At 52.0% G+C, this 15,252-nt stretch overlaps 1 protein-coding gene across 1 annotated transcript in view; it reads left to right on the top strand.

The window, feature by feature from the left end:
• Nucleotides 1-13,675, top strand: part of LOC309545802 (sodium/potassium-transporting ATPase subunit alpha-1) — a 30,944-nt gene extending 17,269 nt beyond the window's left edge. Inside the window, exons 2-23 of the mRNA XM_082245161.1 lie at nucleotides 61-174; nucleotides 849-908; nucleotides 993-1,196; nucleotides 1,282-1,395; nucleotides 2,395-2,529; nucleotides 2,611-2,728; nucleotides 2,814-3,082; nucleotides 3,177-3,375; nucleotides 3,486-3,595; nucleotides 6,449-6,583; nucleotides 8,808-9,000; nucleotides 9,096-9,271; nucleotides 9,462-9,598; nucleotides 10,033-10,183; nucleotides 10,261-10,429; nucleotides 10,508-10,662; nucleotides 10,892-11,015; nucleotides 11,734-11,879; nucleotides 11,988-12,118; nucleotides 12,211-12,312; nucleotides 12,686-12,777; nucleotides 13,339-13,675. Coding sequence (XP_082101287.1) covers nucleotides 61-174; nucleotides 849-908; nucleotides 993-1,196; nucleotides 1,282-1,395; nucleotides 2,395-2,529; nucleotides 2,611-2,728; nucleotides 2,814-3,082; nucleotides 3,177-3,375; nucleotides 3,486-3,595; nucleotides 6,449-6,583; nucleotides 8,808-9,000; nucleotides 9,096-9,271; nucleotides 9,462-9,598; nucleotides 10,033-10,183; nucleotides 10,261-10,429; nucleotides 10,508-10,662; nucleotides 10,892-11,015; nucleotides 11,734-11,879; nucleotides 11,988-12,118; nucleotides 12,211-12,312; nucleotides 12,686-12,777; nucleotides 13,339-13,367 — 3,063 coding nt within the window. The 3' untranslated portion in view covers nucleotides 13,368-13,675. The remainder of the gene's footprint in view (nucleotides 1-60; nucleotides 175-848; nucleotides 909-992; nucleotides 1,197-1,281; nucleotides 1,396-2,394; nucleotides 2,530-2,610; nucleotides 2,729-2,813; nucleotides 3,083-3,176; nucleotides 3,376-3,485; nucleotides 3,596-6,448; nucleotides 6,584-8,807; nucleotides 9,001-9,095; nucleotides 9,272-9,461; nucleotides 9,599-10,032; nucleotides 10,184-10,260; nucleotides 10,430-10,507; nucleotides 10,663-10,891; nucleotides 11,016-11,733; nucleotides 11,880-11,987; nucleotides 12,119-12,210; nucleotides 12,313-12,685; nucleotides 12,778-13,338) is intronic.
• Nucleotides 13,676-15,252: the final 1,577 nt, after the last annotated feature.

Consider the following 15,252-nt stretch of genomic DNA (forward strand, 5'->3'; position numbering starts at 1 on the left):
AGAAGTTGTGAGTTTTGTCCTCTTTCTGTCCTGTAACATAATGCCGTCTGTCTCCCACAGGCCGGACGTGACAAGTATGAGCCCGCAGCCACATCCGAACATGAGACCAAGAAGCAGAAGAAGGCCAGGGGGAAGGAGAGGGAAATGGATGAGCTCAAGAAGGAAGTCTCCATGGTGAGTAACACTCCAGGTGGTTTGTTGTGAAGATGGGGACACCCAGCACCAGATACCACTCTAGGCTTGGAGGGTCCCCCACAGCATTGCATAGAGGGGTCCCCCCGGGACATTGCTTGCTGTAGGCTTGGAGGGGTTCCCTTGCTATAGGCTTGGGAGGAGGTCCCCCCTCTGGGGCTTTGGTTGCTGTAGTCTTGGAGGGGGTCCCCCCCCCCCCGGGCATTGGTTGAAGGGTTTCCTGGGGCCGGTTGATTTACTGGGGACCCCTCAAGCCTACAGCATTGCTAGACAAGGGGGTTCATTGGGCATTGCTTGAGGGGTTCTCCCCCCGGAAGATGAATTCAGGCTTGGAAAAGGTTGCCTGCATTGTTGGGGTTCAGCTGCTTTTAGATTGGGCGGGGTGATGGTTAGTGGGTTGGACTTGATTGAGCGGGTTGTGTGGGTTTGCTGGCAGCACCTACACCAATACAATATGTGATGTGGGCGTCGCTTAGCTTGTGAGAACACAGCAAGCCAAGTAGCACCTTTCTCTTTCCTCCCTACATATGGGCCCCCTTCTTGGCAGTGAGCACCCTGGTTATTATGGGGTTTTGGAATCCTCCTCCCCTTTCTTTATGATATAAGAGATTTGTGTTTGTACCCGATGGTGAATTTTCTGACTCCTCCCCCTACAGGAAGACCACAAGCTGTCCCTGGATGAATTGAACCGCAAGTATGGCACAGACTTGACACGGGTAAGTTCACTGTCCGAAGCTTTGCGGATTGTTGCCACCCCTGGGCTTGCTTATCATGTACTCATGTATTTTATTCCTTTTTAGGGGCTCACAACTGCCAGAGCAGCCGAGATCCTGGCAAGAGATGGTCCAAACGCCCTCACCCCTCCACCGACCACTCCGGAATGGGTAAAGTTTTGCCGTCAGCTCTTTGGAGGCTTCTCTATGCTGCTTTGGATCGGGGCTATCCTCTGTTTCCTTGCGTACGGTATCCAGGCAGCCACTGAAGAGGAACCACAGAACGATAATGTAAGTGCTGACATTGCTGTGGCCCTAATGGTGGGATTCATAAAAGGTGACCTGTAGGCTAACATGCTGTGTTTTTATGCTGCAGCTCTACCTCGGTGTTGTCTTGTCAGCTGTCGTCATCATCACCGGCTGCTTTTCCTACTACCAAGAAGCAAAGAGCTCCAGAATCATGGAGTCCTTCAAGAACATGGTGCCCCAGGTAAGTAACAGCTGGATCTATCATAGTGCAAAGATACTGGGTTGGCTTTGGTCAATTGGGGGGGGTTACTAGTTGGCTTTGGTCAATTGGGGGGGTTACTGGTTGGCTTTGGTCAATTGGGGGGGTTACTGGTTGGCTTTGGTCAATTGGGGGGGTTACTGGCTGGCTTTGGTCAATTGGGGGGGTTACTGGTTGGCTTTGGTCAATTGGGGGGGGGGGGGGTTACTGGTTGGCTTTGGTCAATTGGGGGGGGGGGGGGGTTACTGGTTGGCTTTGGTCAATTGGGGGGGGGGGGGGGTTACTGGGGGGGGGGGGGGTTACTGGTTGGCTTTGGTCAATTGGGGGTGGTTACTTGGTTGGCTTTGGTCAATTGGGGGGGGTTACTGGTTGACTGGCTCCGGTCAATTGGGGGGGTTACTGGTTGGCTGGCTTTGGTCAATTGGAGGGGTTACTGGTTGGCTGGCTTTGGTCAGTTGGGGGGTTACTGGTTGGCTCGCTTTGGTCAATTGGGGGGTTACGGGTTGGCCGCCTTTGGTCAATTGGGGGGTTACGGGTTGGCCGGCTTTGGTCAATTGGGGGGTTACGGGTTGGCTTTGGGCAATTGGGGGGGTGGGGGGGTTACTGGTTGGCTTTGGTCAATTGGGGGGGGTTACTGGTTGGCTTTGGTCAATTGGGGGTGGTTACTTGGTTGGCTTTGGTCAATTGGGGGGGGTTACTGGTTGACTGGCTCCGGTCAATTGGGGGGGTTACTGGTTGGCTGGCTTTGGTCAATTGGAGGGGTTACTGGTTGGCTGGCTTTGGTCAATTGGAGGGGTTACTGGTTGGCTGGCTTTGGTCAGTTGGGGGGTTACTGGTTGGCTCGCTTTGGTCATTTGGGGGGTTACGGGTTGGCTGGCTTTGGTCAGTTGGGGGTTACTGGTTGGCTGGCTTTGGTCAGTTGGGGGTTACTGGTTGGTCGGCCTGGGTCAGTTGGGTGTAACTGGCTTTCCTTTATTACAGCAAGCCTTGGTGATCCGAAGCGGTGAGAAGTTGAGCATTAACGCAGAGGAAGTGGTTCTGGGAGATCTGGTAGAGGTAAAAGGTGGAGACCGGATCCCAGCGGATCTCAGGGTCATCTCTTCCCACGGTTGTAAGGTTAGTAGAAAAAGGGCAAGTCTTGTGATGTCGCCATGTCCTTTATTACCGGATTCTTCAACAGTCTGCCCTTCACCATAGGTGGACAACTCCTCTCTCACCGGAGAGTCCGAGCCCCAAACCCGATCTCCTGACTTTACCAATGAAAACCCTCTTGAGACCCGTAACATCGCCTTCTTCTCCACCAACTGTGTGGAAGGTCAGTAGAAGCTGCTGGACATGGCTTGACCATTTTTTCTTTTGAGTGTCCTGCTGGCCCTGCCTCACTTCTCTTCTCTATCCAGGTACTGCCCGTGGTATCGTTGTCAACACCGGTGACCGCACTGTCATGGGACGTATCGCCACACTCGCCTCCGGTCTAGAAGGTGGCCGCACCCCTATCGCCGTTGAAATCGAGCATTTCATCCATATCATCACCGGTGTGGCTGTCTTCCTGGGTGTCAGCTTCTTCATCCTCTCACTCATCCTGCAGTACACCTGGCTGGAGGCCGTCATCTTCCTCATTGGTATCATTGTAGCCAACGTGCCTGAAGGGCTGCTGGCCACGGTCACGGTGAGTAGAAGACAAATGTAGAGATGGGATGCAGTGATTGGTCTGTTGATTTCTGGAACCCAGTCTGACGGTATAACTTACTGTCCCCCCCTAGGTGTGCCTTACACTCACCGCTAAGCGCATGGCCCGCAAAAACTGCCTGGTGAAGAACTTGGAGGCTGTGGAAACTCTGGGATCTACCTCCACCATCTGCTCCGACAAGACCGGGACCCTCACTCAGAACAGGATGACCGTGGCACACATGTGGTTCGATAACCAGATTCATGAGGCCGACACCACAGAGAATCAGAGCGGTGAGCTTCTAGGGAGTCCTTGGGATGGGGCAGGAATAAAGAGAACTGGTCTAGTTGTAGGCAGTACTGTTCAGTCTGTCATTCATACTGAAATCCTTTTTTTGCTACAGGTGCCTCCTTCGACAAGAGCTCTCCAACCTGGACCGCACTGTCACGTATCGCTGGGCTGTGTAACAGAGCTGTGTTCCAGGCTGGTCAGGAGAACACTCCTATTCTGAAGGTGAGGAGCTCTGACCGGGAAAGTCTGGACTTTTTTTCAATTGGCTAATAGGTGCTGGTACCCACCCCGTCATTGAATGCTGGTGGGGGTGTCTTCAGGTGTGGCACCCTTTGCTATATTAGATAAAATAGGTCTTGGGTACACTGAAGAAAAGGTAAGGTTATAGAAGCCCCAAGGCTGGTGTCAGAGACCACCATAAAAATCCCACAAATTTGGTCAGTCGCATTACTTAACATCTCCATTGGGGGGTCAATGGCTGTAATGTTTGACCCCCCCCTCCATCGTGGGTTGGTGGCAGTGAAGTTTAACCCCCCGCTGTTCATGACGGGGACTTGTTACACCCCTTCCCAGTCTTTCTCCAGCATGACCTCAGGCTGGGACTATAGTTGTACTGTTGATTGAGATCACTTTGCCTGATTATGCCAGCATCTCCATGCGGGAGCACTTTGCTGCCACTCTACAAGTAAGTGGTTTTGGTTCTGCAGGACAGGGTCTAAAATCCCAGGATTGTTCCAATTCCCAAAACATGGCAAATTGGGAGATGCTGGCAAATCGGGCACAGAAAGATCTGAGAAAAGATATATTAAATGTTAAAGGTTAGTTCACCTTTACCAAAAAATGACCTATGTAGGTAAGGGGGGTAGGGAGGTTAGTAGATAAAAACAAACTCAACAGCTCTAAAGGTGCTGCTATAGGTGTAGACCAGTGGTCTCCAAACTGTTGCCCAGGAGCCAGATGTAGCACCTTGCTTGTCTTCCCTCGCACTGGTGACAGGGGGGCGCAGTATTCCCTCCCACTGGCACTGGTGACGGGGGGGGCCCAGTATTCCCCCTCCCACTGGCACTGGTGACGGGGGGGGGGGGGGCGCAGTATTCTCCCTCCCGCTGGTGACGGGGGGGGGGGGGCACAGTATTCCTTCCCCCGCTGGCACCCGTGACGAGGGGGGCAGTATTCCTTCGCTGGTGACGGGGCGTTGTTACCAATGCCAAGACATTTTCTACTCCCTCTGGCTAAAGTCCAGCCCCTCTAAAGTCTGAGGCCCCTTTCACACTTGTGTGACTTGGGACTGTGAAGTTGCTTGACAAGTCGTACCCCATGATTTCCAATAAGTACCGGTCATATCTGCGTGACTTAGTAGTCCCTGTGCGCGACTTTCAGGCGGTATGAAAAGGGCCTGAAGGATATTAAACTGGTCCTTTTTGTTTAGAAAGTTTGGAGACCCCTGGTGTAACCCATATAGCCTGGTTGGGAATACTCTTCGGATGTTGCTAAAAGAGGCTTTGTCTTTACAAAAAAAGTGACCAGTAAAGGTGAACGAACCATTTCCTACGGACGTACCGTTGGGTTTCAGTGGTTATACCGGGATGGTGGGCGCACCTACAGGCATCATCCCGGTATCATTGTTTTCAGCTGGCGATCCCCTTTCAGGCAGAAGTGATCTGAGGGACTAATTAGCCACTTGATCACTTCTGTGGGTGGCCGATGGGGGTTCTACCACCCATCCTGCCACGGCTGCCGCCTCCTCCGGTGGTTGGAATAGGCCTGGGAAGGAGGTGGGTTGGAATAGGCCTGGGAAGGAGGTGGGTTGGAATAGGCCTGGGAAGGAGGTGGGTTGGAATAGGCCTGGGAAGGAGGTGGGTTGGAATAGGCCTGGGAAGGAGGTGGATTAAGGAGCCAGCTTATAGACGGATGTCCTGTATGGGCGGAAATCGGGTATGACGTGAACCTAACAATCCCATGAGTTTTTTTTTTTTTTTGGGGTGTACTCACACTGGCACTTTTAACTGGTACCAGTCCTGGGCCGGGTTAACCTCCTAGGGTCAGACTGGTTCATTTGTGTGGTGTGAGATTTAGGCTGGAGGATTGGTTAAGCTTACCATGGCTGGGGCCATTTGGAAGAGGCGGGGGATCCCATCCATGGTGGTGGAGGGGTTGGGGGTCCCCATCCATGGTTCAGGTACAGTTTGCTTCGGTGTGAGCGCAAAGTGTAAATGAGCACACCGCTCTCCTCCATAGTGACTATGTAGAGAAAAGGGGTTACTGGGGGTTGTTTAGCATAAGTGTTCCTGGGACAACTTCTTTTATAGCCCAATGTGGATGCAGACCAACGGGGGAAGGGGGCAGGATTAAACTCAGGCACAGTGCAGTGTGAATGCCTCCCTAAAGGCTCTACAACTGGCTGTTATCTGTATGGGGCAGCCATTGCCGGCACCAAGTTTTGTAGCCAAAAGTTCAAGTTTCTGAACAGGAAATTGTGCAGAAATTCCAGCCATGCAGTGTCACGACACGTTTACCCTCCCATCAGTGAATGTTAGATTTTTTTCGTGTAGCCTGCTGTCAGACTGACGTTTCTGTAGCTGACCTTGTACCCTATGTGTGTAGCCTGCTGTCAGACTATAACGTTTTCTGTACCCTATGTGTGTAGCCTGCTGTCAGACTATGACGTTTTCTGTACCCTATGTGTGTAGCCTGCTGTCAGACTATGACGTTTCTCGTACCCTATGTGTGTAGCCTGCTGTCAGACTATAACGTTTCTTGTACCCTATGTGTGTGAAACTATGACGTTTCTGTAGCTGACTTGTACCGTATGTGTGTAGCCTGCTGTCAGACTGACGTTTCTGTAGCTGACTTGTACCGTATGTGTGTAGCCTGCTGTCAGACTGACGTTTCTGTAGCTGACTTGTACCGTATGTGTGTAGCCTGCTGTCAGACTGACGTTTCTGTAGCTGACTTGTACCGTATGTGTGTAGCCTGCTGTCAGACTGACGTTTCTGTAGCTGACTTGTACCGTATGTGTGTAGCCTGCTGTCAGACTGACGTTTCTGTAGCTGACTATGACGGTTGGTCTTGCAGAGAGATGTGGCCGGTGACGCCTCTGAATCGGCCCTGCTGAAGTGCATCGAGCTGTGCTGCGGCTCCGTGAGGGAAATGAGAGAAAAGAACACCAAAGTGGCTGAAATCCCCTTCAACTCAACCAATAAGTACCAGGTGAGTGGAGCCGTACGGCCCTTCCCGGAGGGAGAAACTTGTGTATATGGCAGTGTGCTGGGTGGCCTCTGAGCTGTTGTGAGGCCTCCATGTGCTGCCGGGGAGGGGGGAGGGCACGAAGTGTCTGACTGTGTCTGTCAAGTCGGCTTAAAATAAACCTGTTATCTTAAGTGGAGAGCCGGATCTGTGTCAGTGCCTCACGCAGGCTCCTCCGCCTCTCTCAGTGCCGATTGCAGACTCTTCTTCTCCTTCTCCTCCTCCTCCTGTACTTGTGCTGAGGGTGCAGCATCTAATCCCGGGCTGGTGTGGGAACCATGGGCCTCTAACATAAATCGGTGCCGTTCTCTGGCCTGGCGGATTAGGTGACACATGGCGCTGCTCCTTGATATGATGAAATTGGGTGACCCCCGGTGGTCTGGCCCCTGGTCTGTTGGCAGGATGAGGGTGGACTGGCGGTGCGGTGAAGCTTTAAACTTCTCTGTGGGGTGGCCTAATCTCGTTAGTCAGCTTTCCCTTCACTTTTCACACTAAGCTCCTTGCTATGGATTTAGTGCTCTGAGCTTGGACATTCCTCAAGGCTTATCCTGTCCGGTAAAAGCCAGCGATTTGGGGCTCTGTACATGGTGTGGTGCTGTCACATCAGACCATGGCAGGCCTAGGATCTTCCATCATTGCAATATGTGAGCCTCAGGCCCTAGATCCTCCATCCTTGCAATGGGTGAGCGTCAGGCCCTAGATCCTCCATCCTTGCAATGGGTGAGCGTCAGGCCCTAGATCCTCCATCCTTGCAATGGGTGAGCGTCAGGCCCTAGATCCTCCATCCTTGCAATGGGTGAACGTCAGGCCCTAGATCCTTTGTCATGGGGGGTTAGCATCAGGCCCTAGAGCCTCCATCCTTGCAATGGGTGGGCCTCAGGCCCATAGATCCTCCATCCTTGCAATGGGTGGGCCTCAGGCCCTAGAGCCTCCATCCTTGCAATGGGTGGGCCTCAGGCCCTAGAGCCTCCATCCTTGCAATGGGTGGGCCTCAGGCCCTAGAGCCTCCATCCTTGCAATGGGTGGGCCTCAGGCCCTAGAGCCTCCATCCTTGCAATGGGTGGGCCTCAGGCCCTAGAGCCTCCATCCTTTGCAATAGGTGAGCGTTAGGCCCTAGAGGCTCCATCCTTGCAATGGGTGGGTAGACTCGTGTTGGGCTCTGACACCATGAAGAACCCTGTGAAGGGTCAGAGGTGCTGGTAGGACTCCTTGTTAGCTTTTTTTTTCATCCTTGAATCGTCCATCTAGATCTTGATAAGCTGTGTATCAAGGGTCGCTATTCATAATCTTGGGTCCCCATGCAGCCTACCTAATATGTAAGCCCCCCCCCCCCCCCCCCCGCTCCAGGCAGTTTTCTAAACACAGTAGAAATTCCTCACTCCAGGTATTGCAGCTCCCTCCCATCCCTAGTACTCTGCATGCCCTATAACCAGTATTTACAACCACCCATCTACCTGATGTTCTGCATTGTGGTCTAGGATGGACCACATGCAAATGAAGCCAACTCCTTCTGTCTATTGGTGTTGATAGGAGGGTCGGTGATCCAGATCTGTCCCTTGGTTTCAATAGGGCAGCAGTTCCTCACCTGCTGTCTCTGGAGCCAGCTCTGTAGTGGCACCTACCTACCTGACAGACTGCACAGCAGGAACAGGCACTGCCGCTCTTACAGGGAACCACCCCCCCCCCCCTCTCTATATGCCTAAAGCGGTAATAAAGTTTTAAATGAAGCCTCCTGCAAGTTAATGGCCTAATGCGCTGGCATGCACCACATACTAGCACATCATGACACTTGCCTGTAAACGGATTCATCCAGTGGCATGTAGTCACCGCTGACGGGGCTTCCTTAGGTGTTTGCGGGCTCCGGCTGCTTGAATGGCAGAAATTGTAAATATTTCCTGAACAGTGCAAGTACCTACGGGGGTAACACATTTAAAGCAGGCACGGCACCCCTTGCACCATCGAATGACAGAGCACTGAAGGTGTGAACAAGCTGATCCAATAGGACCCAGTATTTGAGTAGCACCTGTACTACCCCCCCCCCCCCCCCCCAATTTGACAGCCCTGGGTATATCCACAGATTGTGCTGCAGTTGTCATGTAATGCTGCCTCAGTTCCAGATAACAATTCACGGTCTTCTAGCACCTTCAGGAACTTTCTCAATAACTCCGCCTTCTTGTCTCTCCCTTAGTTGTCCATACACAAGAATGCCAATCCTGGGGAGTCTCGTTACTTGCTGGTGATGAAGGGGGCCCCCGAGAGGATCCTGGACCGATGCTCCACCATCTTGCTGCAGGGCAAAGAGCAGCCTCTGGATGAGGAACTAAAGGACTCCTTCCAAAACGCCTACCTGGAGCTGGGTGGTCTGGGTGAAAGAGTGCTCGGTGAGGGGGGACTCCGGAGGATGGGATGCCATTGGGAGGAGGGGTGTAAACGCTGGAGTAATGGTCTGACGGTCTGTCAATGTTCTCTGTTGCAGGCTTCTGTCACTTGGCTATGTCTGATGAACAGTTCCCGGACGGCTTCCAGTTCGATACGGAGGAGGTGAACTTCCCCACAGAGAACCTGTGCTTTGTTGGTCTGATATCCATGATTGATCCCCCTCGTGCCGCTGTGCCAGACGCTGTGGGCAAATGCCGAAGTGCCGGCATCAAGGTGAGGAGTCTTGTAACCAGAAGTGAAATATTGGCTGTTTTTTATTGTAACTATGAGGTCAACTATGAATGTTTATACCGAAGTGAGGAGTGCAGGTTCCATCAGCTAGAAGTCTCAAGAAAGCTCTAGGACCGAATATAGATATTGGCCAACGTCCCACAGATCTTATCACTTCGCTTCTCTTCTGCAGGTTATCATGGTCACCGGAGACCACCCTATCACAGCAAAGGCCATTGCCAAGGGTGTGGGAATCATCTCTGAGGGTAACGAGACCGTGGAAGACATTGCTGCCAGACTTAACATTCCAGTTAACCAAGTGAACCCCAGGTATGTTGTAGGTCATGGGTGCTGAACGTGTGGCCCTCCAGCTGTTGCAGAACTTGAAGTCCCATCGTGACTCTCTTTGGGGAGTGATGCTTGGAACTGTCAGCCATGCAATGCTTCATGGGACTTGTAGCTCAACTACAACTAGAGGGCCACAGGGTAAGCACCCATGTTATAGGCAGCCCCCCCCCCTTTCCTCCCCAGTTATGGTATCACAGGAAGTGAGGCCAAGTGACCCAAACCAGAGGACTGATAAAACACAACTCTGGCCAGAATTGTGTAGCAGCAGATAGAGCGGGAGGGGTTAGAAACTGTTGGGTTGTTTTTGGTACCCCTACTGTTGTGACCCCGACCTCCAACTCTATACCAGTTGGGTTGTGCTCCTTTCTGGTTTCCTGAATTTCTTTAATTTTTTATTTTCCTTTTCCTCTCCCCAGAGATGCCAAGGCCTGTGTAATCCACGGCTCCGACCTGAAGGACATGTCTCCTGAACAGATCGATGATATTCTGCGACACCACACTGAGATTGTCTTCGCCAGGACCTCTCCCCAGCAGAAGCTGATCATTGTGGAAGGATGCCAGAGACAGGTGAGCCCGAGTTCCTGTCCTCGCCATGAAATGTATATGGCTCTGCTGGGCAGCTCCTGACCGGTCTCGTTTTGCAGGGCGCCATTGTGGCTGTGACTGGTGATGGTGTCAATGACTCCCCCGCCTTGAAGAAAGCCGACATTGGTATTGCTATGGGTATCTCCGGCTCTGATGTGTCTAAGCAGGCAGCTGACATGATTCTGCTGGATGACAACTTTGCCTCCATTGTGACCGGTGTGGAAGAAGGTGAGTCTCTATTCTGCGGTGTGGTCACATAGAATGGTTCGTGCTTAGACTTTGCATGACGGCGGTTTTCTCTTCCAGGACGTCTGATCTTTGATAACCTGAAGAAATCCATTGCCTACACTCTGACCAGTAACATCCCAGAGATCACACCTTTCCTCATCTTCATCATTGCCAACATCCCTCTGCCCCTGGGTACCGTCACCATCCTGTGTATTGATCTGGGTACAGACATGGTGAGTGTGATGTGAGCCAGGAACTGGGGGGCTCTCCTGAGACAGGAGACCCAAGGATTGGTGGGAGGGCTGAGTGTTTTTGGAGTTCAGGACTGGCAGGAGGTTGATCTCTTTTTAAGACACCCTGAATGAATCTCCTGACTTGTCCTCTTCTCCACTTGGGTCCTTTTAACTCCCTAGAGGGGGGTGTGATTATGGGATACTGTGAATAACTGGTCCTCTCTTTCAGGTCCCCGCTATCTCCCTGGCTTATGAACAAGCAGAAAGTGACATCATGAAGAGACAGCCCAGAAACCCCAAAACAGACAAGCTGGTAAACGAGCGGCTCATCAGTATGGCATATGGACAGATTGGTGAGTGTCTGATGTCAGTATGGTATATGGGGGTGGGGGGGGGGAGGTCAGTATGGTATGGCGGGGGTATAATTTGCAATAAGGATATAGTAGTATTATGGGTATGGAGTTACACTAGGGATATGAGAGGGTGGGGGTCTTTACGGGGGAGCTTACAAAGAGGATGTAGGGAGTGTTCTAGGAAGAACCTACTATAACAGGGATATGCAAACTGTGGCCCTGCAGCTGTTGCAAAACTACAAGTCCCATCATGCCTCTAGGTGTTTTGCTTGTGGCTGTCAGTCTTGCTATGCTTCATGGGACATCTGGAGGGCCAAAGTTTGCATATCCCTGTACTATAAGGTAATGTGGGGGGTTGGTGGGGGGGGGAGGAAGTAACAATGAGGATATAGAGGAGAGTAGGGAAAAGTTACAAATGGCTAAAGTGGGGTTTGCTGAGCTTGTGTAGGACATTGAGTTAGTGATGAAAGCACAGGGTGGGTAACTGATACTTCCTTCTGTATGCTATAGCACTGTCTATATAGAAAATAGCCTTTAATTTGGACATGGGGGGGACGTCTTGGAGAAGCCTCCAGGCTGGCGCTCATGGGGGTGGGGGATGTCCTGGAGAAGCCTCCAGGCTGGCGCTCATGGGGGTGGGGGATGTCCTGGAGAAGCCTCCAGGCTGGTACTCCTTTCTCTGTACATGTCACTGACCACCTGCTCACCTATTTTTTAGGTATGATCCAAGCCCTGGGTGGGTTCTTCACCTACTTTGTCATCTTGGCGGAGAATGGCTTCCTGCCCTCGACGCTGCTGGGCATCCGTGTGTCCTGGGACGACCGATGGATCAACGATGTAGAGGACAGCTATGGACAGCAGTGGGTGAGTCTTCGATGGTAATGGTTCCTGCAGACAGAGCTGCATTGGTAATGTGTGTTGGGTGGTGGTGTAAATTTAGCAGTAGATTTACCAGTGTTCTCATTCCCGCAGACCTACGAGCAGAGGAAGATTGTGGAGTTCACCTGTCACACATCGTTCTTTGTCAGTATTGTGGTTGTCCAGTGGGCTGATTTGATAATCTGTAAGACCAGAAGGAACTCCGTCTTCCAGCAGGGCATGAAGTGAGTAAAGAATCCTGGAGATTGGGTGGGGGGGAAGACCTATTCCTTGCCTTGTTGACTGACTGGTGTAATATGCTCACTCCTCCTCACAGGAACAAGATCCTGATCTTTGGCCTCTTTGAGGAGACCGCACTGGCCGCCTTCCTGTCATATTGTCCCGGTATGGACGTGGCTCTTCGCATGTACCCACTAAAGTAAGTCTTTAACTGTCTGGTGGTGGAAAGTTCTCGATTTTGGTCTGAGGTCTCATGTCTAAAGGATTGTTTGATGAGGGTGGGGGGGACTGGATCTGTAGCCTCCACTGGTGGTGGGGTGTGCAAGGGGGATGGAGACACAACCTTTCCTCTGCTATCTTGGAAGGTCTGTAGTCAATCTTGGGGGGGGTTCTGTTGCATTCCTCAGGCATAGTGGGTGGTTTGTAGTCTTCCTCAGGGTCAGGGAGGCTCTGTCACCTTCCTCAGGGGTGGCAAGGGTCTGCCGCCTTCCCACACAGGGTAGACAGTATATTGCAGTCTATATAAACCTCTGCATTTATGTAAATCTTTTTTTTTTTTTCTCTTTTCTTAGACCAACGTGGTGGTTCTGTGCCTTCCCATACTCCCTGATCATCTTTATATATGATGAAGTCCGTAAATTGATCATCAGGCGCAGCCCAGGTGGTAAGTATCTTTCCCGTGTGTCTCCCCGTGTGTGTCGGTCTGTGCCCTGGGTCTCCCCTGTGTCGGTCTGTGCCCTGCGTCTCCCCCGTGTGTGTGTGTGTGTCGGTCTGTGCCCTGCGTCTCCATGTGTGTGTGTGTGTCGGTCTGTGCCCTGCGTCTCCCCCATTTGTGTGTGTCGGTCTGTGCCCTGAGTCTCCCCCATTTGTGTGTGTCGGTCTGTGCCCTGAGTCTCCCCCGTTTGTGTGTGTCGGTCTGTGCCCTGCGTCTCCCCCGTTTGTGTGTGTGTGTGTGTCGGTCTGTGCCCTGCGTCTCCCCCGTTTGTGTGTGTGTGTCGGTCTGTGCCCTGCGTCTCCCCCGTGTGTGTGTGTCGGTCTGTGCCCTGCGTCTCCCCCCGTGTGTGTTTTTCAGTCTGTGCCCCGTGTCTCCCCCCGTGTGTGTTTTTCAGTCTGTGCCCCGTGTCTCCCGTGTGTGTGTGTGTGTGTGTGTGTGTGTGTCGGTCTGTGCCCCCCTGTGTACTGGCTCTGCATCCTCTGACCGCACTCCTTTTTTCTCTTCTTGCAGGCTGGGTGGAAAAGGAAACGTATTATTAAACCTGCAGTTTGTCCCATCATTTCACAACGTCATCCTCATCCTCACTCCCAGCCCCTCCCCCCCTGCCCCCCTCCGTCTGCCTGCACCCCACTCGTTCCTGCGTGCACCTGTCTGGCTCGGCCTGTTCCCGTTAGGAAGACATGCATCGAGGGGCGCAGCTTTGTCTGTGTGCGTCCGTACAGAGTTCTCATTGTGCCTTCTCTGGTTTGGTTTTTGTAAGGGAGCACGACGTCTGAGAGATGTTTTATAAATATATTATAAATATATATCTGCATTTTTACAAATAAAGTTCGGGTTTGAAGAGGTCTCTGCTGTCTGATTATTCACTGAACAATGTCTTACTGGCTGGGCTCTTGGGGGTGTCAGGTTTATCCCTCTTGGCACAATGTAGTCGGGCACACAGACCTGTTAATACTTGTGGGGATGTATCTAGATCGGGGGTTGGCAACTCCAGAGAAGGGGAGGGTTACTTCTAAAACAGAATAAAATAAAACCTACAATCAGAGACTGCACTCCTACTACAGAAGATGGTCAGAGTGTGGACATGCTACAGGATACAGTCAGAAAGTGTGGACATACTGCAGGGGATGGTCAGAGTGTAGACCTAGTACAGGAGATGGTCAGATAGTGTGGACATACTGCAGGGGATGGTTAGAGACTGCAGACCTAGTACAGGTGTCACGATCCGGGGTCAGGCTCGTAGACCAGTAGCTATAGAAGTCGCAGGTCACACAGGAACCAGCAGGATAGGAACACTGACAGGTCACCCAGGCAGATGACGCAGGCTCACCTGAGGTGCAGAGTCTAAGTACTAACCGGTCTTCACCAGCGCTCCTGAAGGTGGAGATGGATTTTGCTGCGGGTTAGTACCAGGTCGCGGTCCTCAGGATCGCCCCACCAGGAGGTGAGCAAGCCAGGGTCCAGTAGCAGATATAGCAGGTCAGGATCAAGCAGAAGCGTAGTCTAGGAATAGCCAAAGGTCGGTAACAAGTAGTTGCAGGTCGGAATTAGGCAAAAGCGTAGTCGAGGAACAAGCCAAGTGTCGATAACGGATGGTAGCAAAGATACGGATGGCAGCAGGAGAGACGAGCGAGATATCGGCTGTTGAAGGCACAATATTCTGGCGACCAGGAAGTGGGAAAGACCTGCTTATAACAGGAAGTTCATGGGAGGAGCAAAGGGTTCAAGGCAATAAAGATTCACAGCAGGATCATTCAAGGATTTGTCCAGGGAGCTGTCCAGCATTCTAGGTAGCTCAGCGAGTACAGTCATTGCCAGACACCATGGAGGTCCCAGGTTCAAGTCCGGGTCCTGACAAATTCATTGGTTGTACAGACCGATCCCGAAAAGGATGGATATTCTGCTGGGAGGAATGTAGGGAGCTATGCTTCAGTTTTGGGGAGTTTTACCATGGTGGAAATTTTGTTAATTATAATGACATTTTCAGAGCAGTTTGGTGGGGGGTTGGTTAGTGGGTATAGGAGGAGGAATGTGGTTCAGTTGAGGTGGGAGGGGGAGGGAACCCCCCCCCCCCCCAGTAAGGGATATGGACAGGGGCCTGGACAGTGTCACTAAAATTGGGGGTGCTGGGCAATGTAGTTAAGCACCTTCCCTGCTCAGCCTTTCTGGGTAGGGATAGGCTGACCATTTTCTACCAAGGTCAGCCTAAGGTGTGTAATGTGGTGATAAAGGCCACTTTGCATCGTCCTGCACCCTCAAGAAGTGCTCACTGTGCCAGAGAATGCATCTAGATTCGGTGCAATTTGTGCCAGCAGCTGGGTCATCCATATAGCCAGTGCCCAGAGGCACTGCATAACCTGCCAGGATTGGGGACTGAGCTGCAAAGTCTTGATGAAGAGTATAAAGCAGCTGAAGCTAGGGAGG

The sequence above is a fragment of the Pelophylax lessonae genome (assembly GCF_965119305.1).
Source record: "Pelophylax lessonae genome assembly, chromosome: 2".
NCBI lineage: Eukaryota > Metazoa > Chordata > Amphibia > Anura > Ranidae > Pelophylax > Pelophylax lessonae.